This window comes from Sus scrofa, chromosome 3 (assembly GCF_054392235.1).
Source record: "Sus scrofa isolate SSC_HxYL_T2T_F1_AM1 chromosome 3, Sscrofa_HxYL_maternal_Yorkshire_Landrace_v2.0, whole genome shotgun sequence".
NCBI classification, from domain to species: Eukaryota; Metazoa; Chordata; class Mammalia; order Artiodactyla; family Suidae; genus Sus; species Sus scrofa.
Genome location: NC_139385.1, coordinates 1,640,036 through 1,653,825, shown reverse-complemented (window position 1 = coordinate 1,653,825; position 13,790 = coordinate 1,640,036). Strand labels below are relative to the sequence as shown.

Genomic DNA, 13,790 nt, shown 5'->3' with positions numbered 1-13,790 from the left:
CCTGGTCTTGCTCCGTGGGTTAAGGATCCAGCATTGTTGTGAGCTGTGGTGTAGGCTGCAGATGCGGCTCGGATCTAGTGTTGCTGTGCCTGTGGTGTAGGCCGGCAGCTGTAGCTCTGGTTCGACTCTTAGCCTGGGAATCACCGTAAGACACATGTGTGGGCTAAATAAATTAATTAACTGGTGTGGACCTCCCTGGTGGCTCAGTGGATTAAGGATCTGGCATTGTCACTGCTGTGGCTCTGGTTATAGCTATGTTTCGGGTTCAATCCCTGGCAACACGGATTCAACGAGGCATATGGAGGTTCCCAGGCTAGGGGTCCAATGGGAGCTGTTGCTGCCGGCCTACACCACAGCCACAGCAGTGTCACATCTGAGCCTTGTCTGCGACCTACACCACAGCTCATGGCAATGCCAGATTCTTAACCCCCTGAGCAAGGCCAGGGATGGAACCCGCAACCTCATGGTTCCTAGTTGGATTCGTTTCCACTGCACCACGATGGGAACTCCCCCATAAGTTTTTTAAAAAGGCACTAGAAGCTAACATTAGGGGAAGCTGGAACTCTATACTATCTGTGCAAATTTTTTGTAAATCTAAAATGATTCCAAGATGCAAATATTTTAAAAAAAATTGATTTGGGAGAGAAAAGAAACAGAAGAATGAGGAAGAGAAAGAAGGAAAGCTGAAGAAAAATCTAGAAGGAAGAGACTAGAAGAGAGCAGAGAGATGCCCACTCTCCAGGGCTCACAGTAAAAGCCGGGTCAGTCACGGGAGCTCCCTGGTGGTCTAGTGGTTAGGATTTGGTGCTTTTCATCTCTGTGACCTAGGTACAATCCCTCATCTGGGAACTGAGATCCCATATCAGGCCGCTGCATGCCCTACCCGGCAAGAAAAAAAGCCGAGTGGGCACGGGCTCCGGGTGCCCACAGCCCTGGGTTGGACGCTTAGGGTGGACCCGGCGGGGCGGGACGTCCTGGGCGGCCCAGCGAGGTGGCACCAGCTGTGTGCCCGGCCCTACCTTGAGCACCACGGACGCCGGGCTCCCTTCTCTTCTCCTTCTCCTGCTGCTCCAGCTTGGACTTGAGGCGCTCGATCTCCCCGCGCAGGTCGGAGATGACGTGCGTGTACTGCGCGATGCGGTAGGACACGTTCAGCAGGTTGCGCTTGACCTGGTGGCAGGACGCGGCCAAGGTCAGGGCCAGCCGGTTGCCCCGGGAAGGACACGCTTCCCTGGGAGGGTTTACACCAGAGACACACGAGCAGTCCCGCCGGGAACATTCAAATCAGCACCATTCAGCCTTGAAAAGGAAGGGGGTCTGACGCCAGCTGGAGCGTGGATGGGCCTTGAGGGCGGGATGAGGATGAGCTAGAAGGACACAAAAGGGCAAACACGGAGCTCCCGCCGTGGCGTGGTGCAGTGGAAACGAATCTGACGAGGAACCACGAGGTTATGGGTTCGATCCCTGGCCTCGCTCAGTGGGTTAAGGATCTGGCGTTGCCATGAGCTGTGGTGTAGGTTGCAGATGCAGCTCGGATCTCGCGTTGCTGTGACTGGGGTGTAGGCCGGCAGCTGTAGCTCTGATTGGACCCATGATTGGACCCCTAGCCTGGGAACCTCCACATGCTGCGGGGGTGGCCCTGAAAAGCAAAAAAGAAAAAAGAAAAGGACAACACCTGATGACTCCACATGTGAGGTCCCCAGAGGAGTCAGGTTCACAGAGACAAAGCAGAGGGTGGGCACGGGGCTGTGGGAGGGAGTGACAGTCGGTGCCCAGTGGGGACAGAGTCTCCGTTGGGAAGATTAGGACGGCTGGAGATGATGGCGGGGGTGGCGCCGCAGCAGGTGGTATACCTAATGCCTCTGCACTGGGCCGTTTCACATGGCAAAAGGGATGGATTTTGTGTTTTGTACATTTGGCCACAATAAAAAATTCAGTCAGTCCCCCAAGAGGTGTTTGAACACCTCGCCGCAGGTAACCACTGCTGCCGTGTTGTGTCCTGGATCTTTTTCTGTGAGGTTTTGCATATACATGCGAATCTGACTTTAAGGGCCCTAAAGAGAGACACATGCGGGGCGTTTTTTGGGGCAGCTTCCGCTTTGGGGGTTTCATGTAAATATCATCAGACCGCAGCTGCCATGCTTAACGTGCTTTTCTGGTCCAGTGACGTGTCTTAGAGGCCATCCGTCTGCAGCTGGGCCACCTCCTTCTCTTTAACTCCGCAGAGCAGGCTGTGCAAGGGAGAGCCAGGCAGCTCCGGTCCCCTTCCACGGGTGCTCTGGGGCCGTCCTGTGACACAGCTTCCCTGGACCCAGGGGTCCCTCTCTTGGACAGATCTGGAGAGTGGCCTTGCTGGTCACCGTGTGACCACATGTGCTCCCTGCCCTCAGTCTGCACAGACGCGCTGTCTTTAATCACTGGGGGCTCAGCTCCCTTGCCGGCTGAGACTGAGTACAGCTCCCTTCAGACTGAGTACAGCAGTGTAGACAGAACAGCACCGCAGCTGAAGTCATGGACTCTGGAGCCAGGCTCTCTGGCCCCCAACGTCAGCTCTGCTGCCGCTGTGGACAGTTAGAGACGTTACTTTAGCGCTCTGGGCTTCAGCTGCCTGGTCTGTAAAGTGGGTTGATAATAGGACCTACATCCTGGGGAGGGGCTGCTGATAATTACATAAATTAAATCACACCGAGAGCTCACAGCCGTGCCAGGCACGTAGATAAGTCCCCACCCCGAACCCCGGGAGTGCAGCCTTACTTGGGAGAAAGGGTCTTTGCAGATGTAATTCAGGATCTTGAGATTAGGGAGGGCCCTCACGTCAGCGCCACTGCCCTCGAAAGACAGGGCAAGGAGCGGACAGAGGGAGGAGCAGAGAGGAAGGGAGGAGGAGGGAGGGGAGGAGGAGGGGGGAGGAGGGGGGAGGGGAGGAGGAGGGGGGAGGAGGGAGAAGGGAGGGGAAGGGGGAGGGGAGGAGGCAGCGAGCAGCTCACCCTGGTCTTGATGTTCTTCGCCCGGTAGGCGTAGAGCAGGGTGGTCCGCGACTCCTCGAAGTGGGTGCTGGCTGGGCTGATGTGGGCGACCATCACTGTGCGGCTGTTCCCTCCCAGGGCGTCCTGCTCGGGCGAAGCAGGAGCTGGGGTGATGGACAGGCCCACACCTGCCCCGGGGCACCATCCCCTTTCCCACCAGTCCCTGCTCTCTTAGACTAGCGGTCTGAGGGTCTGAGCCCTGAGAAGGGCAGCAGGTGCTGGACCAAGCGGCAGTGCTTGGGGACGTGATGCTCAGGATGAGGTGGGGCCCCCTCCAACCTCCCCTCTGATGCAGGCAGATTAGACCCAAAGGCCACCCTTTCAGAGACATTTATTGGTGGCTCTGCCTATTTGTTGACCTACACCCTGCCTTGCAGTAGAATAGAGGTGGCAGCACTCAAATCGATAAGAAGAATTTCCCTGGTTAGACCTGTGCAGTGGGACAGGCAGCCTTGGTAAGGTAGTGAGCTCCCTGCCCCTGAGCGTATGCAAGTATGGGCTGGACTGCACTCAGAGGGATGGAGGGAGGAGTCGAGCAAAGACTAGAGATGGTTTCTACAGAGAAAGCAGAGATTTTCCTGCCTGCATGGGGTGCCCAGAAGGGCCCTCAGGCCCAGGTAGCCCCTGAAGGAGACAGTCAGCCCGGGGGCTCATACCTTCAGCAGGCGGGTGAGTTTGCTGTCCCGGAAGTTCACGTACTGGGCCCTGCTACCGCCCTTCTCACTGAGGGCGTTGATGCAGTTGCCCAGCGCCAGCAAGGAGCGGTTGATGTGGGCGCCCTCCTTCATCCTCTTGCCGCGGTTCTGGGTCTGCGTGAGGAGAGGCCAGGCTGGCGGGGAGGGGGTCTTTAGCCCCCGTGTCCCCCCCATGACCTCCCCACCCCAGGCCCCAGGGGAAGGGACTGAGGTCCAGAGAATGGGATAACCCCACCTGACCCAGGAGGCTCAGGGTGGATGAATCTATGTGACTATGCTCCCACAGCCCTCGGACCAGTGACAGAAATGACACTGGATTTGGTGGTGGAATACTATGCAGCCAGGAAAAGGGCGAGGTAGAGCTGTTTTACCAGCATTGAAAAGACGCGCACTATTACACGAGATAGAAAAAGAGAGGGGAGTTCCCGTCGTGGCGCAGTGGTTAACGAATCCGACTAGGAACCATGAGGTTGCGGGTTCCGGTCCCTGCCCTTGCTCAGTTCGGTCCCTGCCCTTGCTTACATCGCCCTGTATATTCCTTCACCTTGTCACTCCCTCGGCAGTTATCTTGCTCTTGTATGCATTTGATGTTTTCCTAACTGCTCCCCACAGATCGTGAGCCCTGTTGGGGGCTGTCACCCTGGGTGGCCATGTGACCCAGGGCCTGGACACTGGCCGGCACCTGGCCCACAGGGGGGCTCAAGGGCCATGTGCCGAATGAAAGTGTGAAGATTCATAAGAGGCCTTAGGAGGACACGCGCCACCGCCGTCGTGATGGGAACGTCTGAGGGCAGCCACCACGGGGACTCTCATTTTCTTCCTCTGGCTTCACCCTCTTCTCCATAGTTTCTTCGCTGATTTTATCACAGTTGAAATTAGAAAGAAAAAGAATGTGTCCTCCTTGGGAGTTCCTGTTGTGGCGCAGTGGTGAACGAATCCAACTAGGAACCATGAGCTTGCAGGTTCGATCCCTGGCCTTGCTCAGTGGGTTAAACGATCCGGCCTTGTCATGAGCTGTGGTGTAGGTCGCAGACGCGGCTCAGATCCCACGTTGGCTCTGGCGTAGGCTGGTGGCTACAGCTCAGATTAGACCCCTAGCCTGGGAACTCCATATGCTGTGGGAGCAGCCCAAGAAATGGCAAAAAGACAAAAAAAAAAAAAAAAGAATGTGTCCTCCTTAAGGGCAAGGCTTTTCGAGGCAGTTCGGAGCGTGTTTGAGGGTGGCTTCCGCCACTCCCCATGGGCGGGTCTCCCAGCCCGCGCCCGTCTCCTCATCGCCAAAAGGAGCCCCAGGTTTCGGCGAGGATTGCACGGCTACCGTGTGTAAGAGGCCAGCTCAGAGCTGGGCCCACGGAAGCGAGCTGAGCTGTAAATGCGAGCTGAGTTGACCCTGAGTGGGAGCTGGTGCGTGCAGGCCTGGACCAGAGCTGCCGGCGGGGCCCAGGCCGTGACACCTGCTCGCGGTCAGGTGTCTATGCCACAGAATTAGGGTGCTCTCTCAGAGACCTGATTCCCTGGAACAAGCTATATCGTGAGTGATTTTCTACGAGGAAATGACCACCCATGAGAGCCAGGCAGATCCTAACGATGGCCCACTAGCTGCCTGAGTCTACAGCTTAAAAATCAAGGCCCAGGAGTTCCCACTGTGGTGCAATGGGATTGGCGGTGTCTTGGGAGTGCTGGGTCACAGGTTCGATCCTCGGACCCACACAGGGGGTCAAGGATCCGGCGTTGCTGCAGCTGCAGCTTAGGTTGTGACTGCGGCTCAGATCTGATCCCTGACCCGGAAACTCCGTATGCCGTGGGGCAGCCAACAATGAAAAAAAAAAAAAGGTCAAGAAGTCAAGACCCAGAGAGGGACAGTGGCCTTCCCAAGGGCACACAGGAGGTTGAAGCAGAGTGGGAGCAAGAACCAGGGCCTGAAGCCCGGTCCAGTGGCCTCTCCCAGCACCAAGTCCCAGGGAGGCTGTTTCTATCTTACCCTCCCCCTCCAGGCATGGCCAAGTCCCCCTGGCACGGGTAGAGTCCAGCTTCCAGTGCACTCGGCTTTGTCCGCATGAGCCTGTCTGGACTCACAGCTGTCTGCATATCAACTGCATCTTTTATTTACTTCAATATTCTGATGCTCTGTCACCTTGGGGCCCTGCTCCCCCTCCCAGGGCAGCCAGGTCCAACAGATCACAAACGAGAGTCACCCTTCGAATGCAAGCCCCACCCTCCCCCATGGGGCTCCCACACTCTGGGCCACCATCCTGTGCTCTCATCACAGGTGCCAGGGACCAGGGACAGCCCTGTGCCCCGGAGCCCATGGGAGTGACCCAAACCAGCCGGTCTTCAGCCTGCTCCCACTGCCTTGTCCTCTCCTTCTGCAGAAACCACAGTGAGGGCTCTTGTCCACAGCGGCCCCTCCTCTGCCCCTGCCCCCCATCCCCCGTGCTTCCCCACGGGGCCCTGCCTGGCATCCCGTGCCCCCTCCTCTTGGGATCTGTGAGTAACACACTATTTTTTTCAATGGCAGTCAACTTCTGATCTATTGGCCTTACTGTACCTCAAGGGTTTTTTGGGGGATTTTTTGGTCTTTTTTAGGGCTGTACCTGGGGCGCATGGAGGTTCCCAGGCTAGGGGTCACAACGGAGCTGTAGCTGCCAACCTACACCACTGCCACAGCAACACAGGATCCAAGCCGCAACTGTGACCTACACCACAGCTCACGGCAAAGCCGGATCCTTAACCCACTGGGTGAGGCCAGGGATCGAACCCGCATTCTCAGGGATGCTAGTTGGGTTTGCTTATGCTGAGCCACGACGGGAACTCCATCAGGTTTTTGAGCACATCAGTACATGACATTTTACACCAGGGGGGTCCGGGCCAGCCGGCCAGGCTTGGTTCCTCTCGGCAGCCTGGGCACCAGGGCTGGGGCCTGGCGCAGCGTGGCCGAAGGAATGAACGCGTGGAGCAACGCCATGATCCACAAGCCCCGAGGCCCAGGCACAGGGGGCAAGCTGAGGACAAATAGCAGCAGCGAAGTGCACAGCTTTGGGGCACAGGCCCGCCCCCAGACCCAAAGCTGGACCCACCTGATACCTTGTACAGGTGAAGTCACATCCCCCAGAGTCTCAGCCCAGCATCCCAACGGCACCAGGCCACCCCCCTCACACGCCCAAGGGGACCACGTGGCTCATGCTAAATGCCTGGTGCCTTAGAGGGACGTGAGGACTCTACTGTTGTTCTGACAAGGCTACCGTCAAGCACCTTCTCTGCTCCTGGCACTGGGTGGGTCCTGTCCCCAAGAAAACTCTGGCCCCTGGGGCAATGGGGAGCACAACCCTCACTCCCAGCAACAGGTGCCACAAAGGACAGGCCAGCCAGAGGCGTTTGGGGGGGACAGGCGGGGCCCTTTGAGGGCATCTGACAGTCACTCCCTCACACGCTACCCGCCGCGGGCCCTTCCTGGCTTCCAGCAAACCGCCAATGACCTGTCAGGTTCGGCCCCGAGGCCCCGCCCTCCCCCGGGCTCCGCAGTCTCTGTGGGCCCTCAAAGCTTGGGGCGCCCGTGCTCTAATTACCAGCTCACACATCTGTCTCCTGCCTCCCCGCAGGGGCTCCAAAATCCCCCCGGGGCAGGTGTGGGCATCTCCAGTGCCCAGGAGAGCCTGTCACACGGGCAGCCCTTCCTAAACGCTGGGGCGCGGCCTGGCCCCCAGCACCTGCGGAGAAGTCAGCCACCAGGATGCGTTTAGCGGGCGCTTCCCCCGGGCCAGGCGCTAGGCTGGGTGCTGGGGATCCCGCTGGACGAGGAAGGACAGGGTCCTGCTCGCGGACTACAGGGCTGACGGACCCAGGGCGAGGGAGCGAGAGGAAGAGGACAGGAACCTGGGACGCCCGCTCCGAGCCCGCCAGGTCCACCATGAAGAGCCTCCCGACGTGCACTTCCTCCGCCAGGTCTGTGCCGCGGCTCCGCTGGCGCACGGTGACCTGCAGCACGGCGTGGGAGCGGGACGACGTCTTGTTGGTGGCCGTGGGCTCCTGCGTGCGCTGCCGGTTGCCTTTGGTGAGAAGCTGCATGATCTGGACGGAGGCGGAAGCGGGCAGGCGGTCAAGGCCCCAGAGTGGCCACATGCTTCCTCCACAGCAAGAGGAGGGGTGCCCCGAGCCCCTTCAGGCAGCTCGTCCCTGCCCACCCCCGAGGCTGGGCGGCTGAGGGCAGGCCCTCACCCGATGGAAGCAATCTCTGCGTTGCAGCCTGAAGAGGGTAATTAGTCGAGTCAGCGAATCCGGCAGGAAGGACAGGTGGCCGACCGCTTGGACCTCCCCCTCCGCCTCCTCCACCCACGGCAGACATCACCCGTGGAGGACCCATCCCTTCCCTCCAGAGCCCTTTCTAATACACAACTCCAGGCAGTCGCAGGCATTTGCCGGAGCTGCCAGGTGCGCTGAAACCCACTTTTGCATAAGCAGCTAAGGAAATCAAGCCAGTGAGCCTCTGCTGGGCATCTGCTGTGTGCTGGGCATGCCAGGACTTCAGAGCATGTGCAGAGAGGGACAGATAGGTCATCATTATTAAAGAACAGGCTAGAAGGCTCCCCGCTCCGACCCAGAACCCACGGGGGACGATGGAGAGGGCAGGGGGTCTCTGGCCTAGGCCAGTGTGGCTGGAGCTCACCATCAGCAGGGGTGGGGACCAAGGAGGCTGTGCTGTTGGGAGACACGAGGAGCCACTGAAGGGCTCTGAGCAGGTGGGAGGCCCACCCTGAGGGGAGCACGGAGTGGGGCTGCGCAGGGAGAGCGAAGAGAGAGGGCCGTAGAAGTGTTACAACTGGCCCTGGTTCTGGCACAGTGATCAGATCAGGATGGCAAAGGACTTCAGACCCAGAGCCAACTCCGACTGGCGGTGACTGCCGGGAACAGCACGCAAAAAGGCCCCCCGTCTGCATCTGCCCGCAGGGGAGGAGTGCGTGGTCCATTGGTGATGTCTGCCCTGAGCGCGGGCGAGGAGGGCAGGGTCACGGCGCACAAGGTTGCCGGCCCCTTGGCTCAGAGGCAGCTCTGGAGCTGTGCGTTGGGCTCTGCCCCCGAACTTAAACGCGAGGGCCTTGTGAGCGCGGAGAATGTGGCTGCCATGGAGGAGCGGCCAGTGCGTCCGTGGGCCCCGGGACCTCACCTCCTGGGCGTTTGAGGTGGAGACCTCCGTGATGCCTGCAATCTGGATGGTGCCCCTGGCGTCTTCCCTCAGGTCCAGAAACCCCGAGGCGGGGTTCAGGAGATCTCGGATCACTTCGTTATAGATCTGGGATGAGACAGAAAGGCTGGACGTAGGGGGTTTGGTGCGGGGACTCACCCATCCTAGGGCTTGGCGCCTTCAGAGTGGTCTCGGGTGCCCTGAGGGATGAGGGTCCCGCAGGCTGCGGGCGTTTGGGGGAAATGCGGGGGTTTTGCAAGCACGATCAGCTGGGGTGCGCGGGTGCTCACCTCGAGGTACGAAATGGACACGCTGCAGTCTGCGCGGCCCCGGGTCTCCTCGATGGCCTGGAAGAGGTCGGAGAGCGTCCGCAGGTAGATGCCGGGCTCCGCGTCCATGCCCAGCATCGTGTGGGTCTTGCCGGTGCCTGCGGGAAGAGTGGGGTGCCCTCCGAGGCAGGGTCCTGAGCTGGGCCCAGACCCCGCCGGAGCCTGGGCACACACGCTGCCTTGATTGTGCAAACGGCCTCGGCCACTCTGACACGCTTGGTTTCCATTTTGGAAACAAACAAAGTCTTGTCTGAACAGCCTGAGGGCTCCTCTGGGGACACAAATCTGGGCGGGAAAGTGGGAAGAAAGGAAGCAGAGATGCGGACAGTGTGAGGAGGGAGGCCCCAGAGATGTCTGTCCTCTCCTAGTTCCCTTCGAGATGTTTTGTGTTGTTTTCAGAAGTTTTCACTGTGGCGCCACGGGATCAGCGGCATCTCTGCCGCGCCTGGACGCTGGCTCGATCCCCGGGCCAGCCCAGTGGGTTGAAAGGATCCAGCATTGCCACAGCTACAGCTTCAGCATAGGCTGCAACTGGAGCTTAGATCTGATCCCTAGCCGGCAAACTCCACAGGCTGTGGGGTGGCCAAAAAAAGATGTTTGTGTTGTTATCGTGGTGGGAGAACTTGCGAGCGTGCTCAACTCTGAGCAGTGCCTCTTCATCGGATCCCTCACCTCCTCCTCACCCGGTCACGCTGCAGGCCACGACCGGAGGCCCTTTCCTTTGCTAGAGCCCAGCGCACAGCATGTGCTCCTAACAGTGAGTGAGTGAAGGAAATAGACAAGCCGTGACTTCTGGCCAGGCTTCTCGGGGCCTGTTTCCCCACCTGCACAGGGAGGGGTTAGGGCCCTTGCAGCTCTGACCCTCTGGGATTCTAGTTTCCAGGAGGAGAGGTAGCTCAGCTTTGCGAGCACTTCTCGACCCCCACTTGTAACTGCAGAGCAGAGATGTGTGGGTTCTTGTGGGCGGCACAGTGTGGGCTGGGGGTGAGTTCGGATTCACTCCTAGCAGCTGTGTGAGCTTGGGGAAGGCCCTTGACCTCTCTGAGACTCCGTTTTCTCCTCTCCCACAGGGGGATCACTTGGCCTGCCTCCGGGCCTGCTGCAAGGATCCAAGGAGCCAGTGGATGCAGAGGGACCTGGGCAAGGCCAGCACATAGTAGGTGCTTTGCGTTGTTGGGAAGAGTTCCTGCCCCCAACCCCTTCCCTCCTCGGGGCACTGCCCTTGGCGGTACCTGAGGGGCCGTAGGCAAACACCGTGGCGTTGTATCCGGAAATGACACCTTCCACTAAGTGCTGGGTGGTGGCGAGGTACACGTCTTCCTGCGGACGGAGGGAAGGCGGTCGACTGCACGGTCAGACCAGAGTGGCACCTGGCCTGGGAGAGGGCAGGTTGGGGTCTGCAGATGCCCAGCTCCCTCTGGACACAAGCAGAGGGACGTCGGTCGGTCGGGTGGGGACGTGGGGCGGGGCCGCGGGCGTGGGCGGGGCGTGGGGCGGGGCGTGGGGCGGGGGCGGGGCCGCGGGGCGGGGGGAGGGTGGGCACCTGGGATGCCTGCTGGTCGAAAACAGTGTCGAAGATGAAGGTTTTCTCCCGGGAGCGCTGTGTGCGCAGCGGGTCCTCGGGGTCCTCGTCGGGGTCCATGAGCACCACCATCTGGGAGCCGTAGAGGCAGGGGTAGAGGAGGGACCAGAAAGGACCCCAGGCCTGGCTCCCTCCCTCGACCGCATCCAGGAGCTTGGCCGGGGTGCAGGCCCCCCGCTCCCGGGCTCACCCCCAGGCAGCGTCTTTGCTTCTCGCTGAGGGGCAGCATCCCTGCCTCCCGAAGCCCCCGTAAGCCCCCCAGGCCTGCTGGGCTCTGCCTCCAGCCCTCACACGCCAGCGTCCAACCAAGGCCGAATCCATCAGGCGCCGCCAGGATGGCAGCCGGGCCTGGGTGCTGAGGGCCCCGGGAAGCCCGCCAGGCACACGCCTCGGCGGCGCCCTCTGGGCGGCATCGGGAAGGGGCTTTGTGGACTGAACAGCGCCGAGCTGGTGGCCTCGCTACGGCGCATTCCGCGCGCCACGCTGGGTATTCCCCAGTGGGTTTCCTTCTGCTCGGAGGGCTGCGCCACCCCAAGCAAAGGAGGGAACGGGAGGGGTGGCAGGTGACCCGCCCAGCTCGGCAGCAGCGCCTCAGGCACCTCTTCCCCCAGGGCCTCTCCTGTCTCCCATAAATGCGTAATTACAAAGTCATCTTAAAGCACCGTGTGCGAGGGCCTCTGGGGACCGGAGGTTCAAAAGAGCCTTTCCCAGGGCGGCGGGGTGAGCTGTTTACTCTGGTGCCGGGCCTGGGGCCCCCGCAGGGCCCGGGCGCCTGGGAGGAACCAGGAGTCTTGGGGGGCAGGACATGGTGCCTGACCACCCACCCACTTCACCCAGGGGAGGCCAGAGCTCCCTGGGAGGAGGTCCGGCCGTCCCCATGACGGGCAACGTGCCAGGATCTGGGGACTAGCGAGGCTATTTCGAGAACCGCCGTCGATTCTAGCAAATGATTTGCCTTCGCGGTTATTTAAGGGGTTTGCGTGCTGCCTCCAGCTCGCGTTCTTTTCCTCGGCGAGGCGCACGCGGTCTCAAGTGTTTGGCCTTCTAAGCCCGAGGAGCGGCAGCCCCCGCCTGCCCGGCGCTTGTAGCTGCTATTTGCGTTGTCATCGGCGGTCTCTGCCCCCCACGCCCGCCTCCCAATGCAGTCACGTTATAAATGTGGTCGGATCAACGCTCCGTCTCCACACTAAGACTGCACGCGCTCTTCCCGGCTGAGCCGGTCCTGTCCTGTGAGCTTTGTTCCCCTCAGTTTAAGAGCTGTCGTCCGGTTTTATGCCCCAGGTCTCCGTGAACTCCGCACTAGTGCCCCCCAGGTCTCCGCCCATGCCCTGGGGGAGTTACTACCCTCAGCGCAGTGTCACCCCGGAGCTGCCTTCCTCTCCCGCCGGGCGGGGACTAGGCGCCCCCTGTGCTGGTGGAGCCTCCGCCAGGCTTCCCCACCGCCCAGGGTCCTTTGCAAACACACATCCTGGGAGCATCCTGGTTAAAGCTGCCTTTCTAATGGCAGGTGGGGAAATGCAGGTCACGTGACCGCCTTCTGTTTTACCCCGTCTTGGGCATGTATTCCGGCCAGTGAGGACCAGGGACGCTTCCAAAGCCTGCTGATCGCTCAGCTTCTGAGCTGGTTTCTAAGGAGCAGGCGTCCTTGGCAACGAGGCAGCGGGCGACCACCCAGGCCCTTTCGTCAGGGTACACTCGGCCCCCACCACCACCCTGCCCCCGGCCTGCCTAGCCACTCTGGCCCCTCGGACCCCGTCCTGGCTCCGTTCTCAGCCCGCCCGGCTGCGAGAAGCTGGTCCTCAAGCGGACACCCCGACTTCCGCTTTAGGGCACCTCCTCCCCCTGGAGACCCCACCTCTCCCACCTCCTCTCTGTGCGCTCAAACGTCTCATCAGAGGCGCTTTGCGACCGCCTCGGTCCGCTTTATTCCCCTCTGAGCCTCAACTCCCAGCAGCACACTTTCGTCTCTTGTTTGATGTCCTCCCCCCCCACCCCCGACCCCGCACTAGGAAGGGAGCAGCGCCGGGCCGGGGCCCTGGATCCCCTCTCGGCTCCATCCCAGTGTCTGGAACGTGCCTTGAGCACGATGTTAATTTTTCTGGAAGGAAGGGAGGGAGGCGAGCACATGCGGGCGAGCAACTCCGTGACCCCGAGACACCGCCTCACCTGGTCCCCCACCTTGTGGGCGATGACAGTGGCCCCCTCCTCCAGTTCCGCGTCATTGAGTGGGCGGATCCGAAGCGCCACCTGTGGGCAGGACACCGCGGCAGCTGCCTTCCGGGCTGGGGAGGGAGCTCCCCCTCCTTCTAGCACAGAGACCCCGGCCCGACCTCCTACGAGCCTTCCACTCCTGGTGAGATAGTCAAGGCCCCTGAACCCCGAGCCCCCCAGTGCTAACTCCCTTACGCAGCCTCAGGAACAAGAAGAGCACTGTGGTCAAGTGACCCTCCTTGGTCTGGAGAGACTTCAGCACAGAGAGGCGAAGTCATTTGCCTAAGGTCACACAGCTGCTAAGGCGTCTCACCACCTCGCCGGCTTTTTTGCCCACTGCCCGAGGAACCCAAACCTTCTTGCAGGCTGTGAGCATTTCTGAGCAAAAGCTGCTTTTTCAAGTAGGAATTCCTGCGCTCTGCTTCCCACCTGCCCCCTCTCCGAGGGGCCCTCTGGGACCACGCTGCCCCAGCCTCCAGTCCACCTTGGTCATGGGTGAGCTGCCCCCTGAAATCCAGCGCTACGCTTCTGGGCCCTGCTGTCCCGTCTGTGAGGTGGAGAAAGTTCCTCCGGACGGGGTCTCTGTACCCAGCCCACCGTACGGGCAAGTCTTTGGCCTCGGCCCATCCCATGTCACCCCGGAGAAGGGTCTGCTCAGGCCTCGGGGGGCCTTGATTGGGCTGGAGTGGGGGTTCCATTCATCCTGGCCGGGGATCGTGGTCCAGGCCCCAAGCTCCCTGGGGAGTGAGATTCAGAGGGCAGGAGGGC

The 13,790-nt window shown here is 60.7% G+C and overlaps 2 protein-coding genes across 3 annotated transcripts in view; one reads left to right on the top strand and one right to left on the bottom strand.

The window, feature by feature from the left end:
- The window catches only part of SNX8 (sorting nexin 8), a 144,362-nt gene that overhangs the window by 39,128 nt on the left and 91,444 nt on the right, over positions 1-13,790 (top strand). For both annotated transcript variants that reach the window (XM_085016346.1, XM_085016345.1), the window contains exon 2: positions 10,300-10,385. In XM_085016346.1, coding sequence (XP_084872472.1) covers positions 10,300-10,385 — 86 coding nt within the window. The remainder of the gene's footprint in view (positions 1-10,299; positions 10,386-13,790) is intronic.
- LOC110259833 (kinesin-like protein KIF19) overlaps positions 1-13,790 on the bottom strand; it is a 49,641-nt gene that overhangs the window by 35,502 nt on the left and 349 nt on the right. The window contains exons 2-10 of the mRNA XM_085016430.1: positions 12,978-13,058; positions 10,773-10,883; positions 10,462-10,549; positions 9,191-9,327; positions 8,883-9,008; positions 7,595-7,789; positions 3,683-3,835; positions 2,988-3,110; positions 1,020-1,170 (exon numbers count right to left, since the gene is read on the bottom strand). Of these exons, the coding sequence (XP_084872556.1) occupies positions 1,020-1,170; positions 2,988-3,110; positions 3,683-3,835; positions 7,595-7,789; positions 8,883-9,008; positions 9,191-9,327; positions 10,462-10,549; positions 10,773-10,883; positions 12,978-13,058 (1,165 nt within the window). The remainder of the gene's footprint in view (positions 1-1,019; positions 1,171-2,987; positions 3,111-3,682; positions 3,836-7,594; positions 7,790-8,882; positions 9,009-9,190; positions 9,328-10,461; positions 10,550-10,772; positions 10,884-12,977; positions 13,059-13,790) is intronic.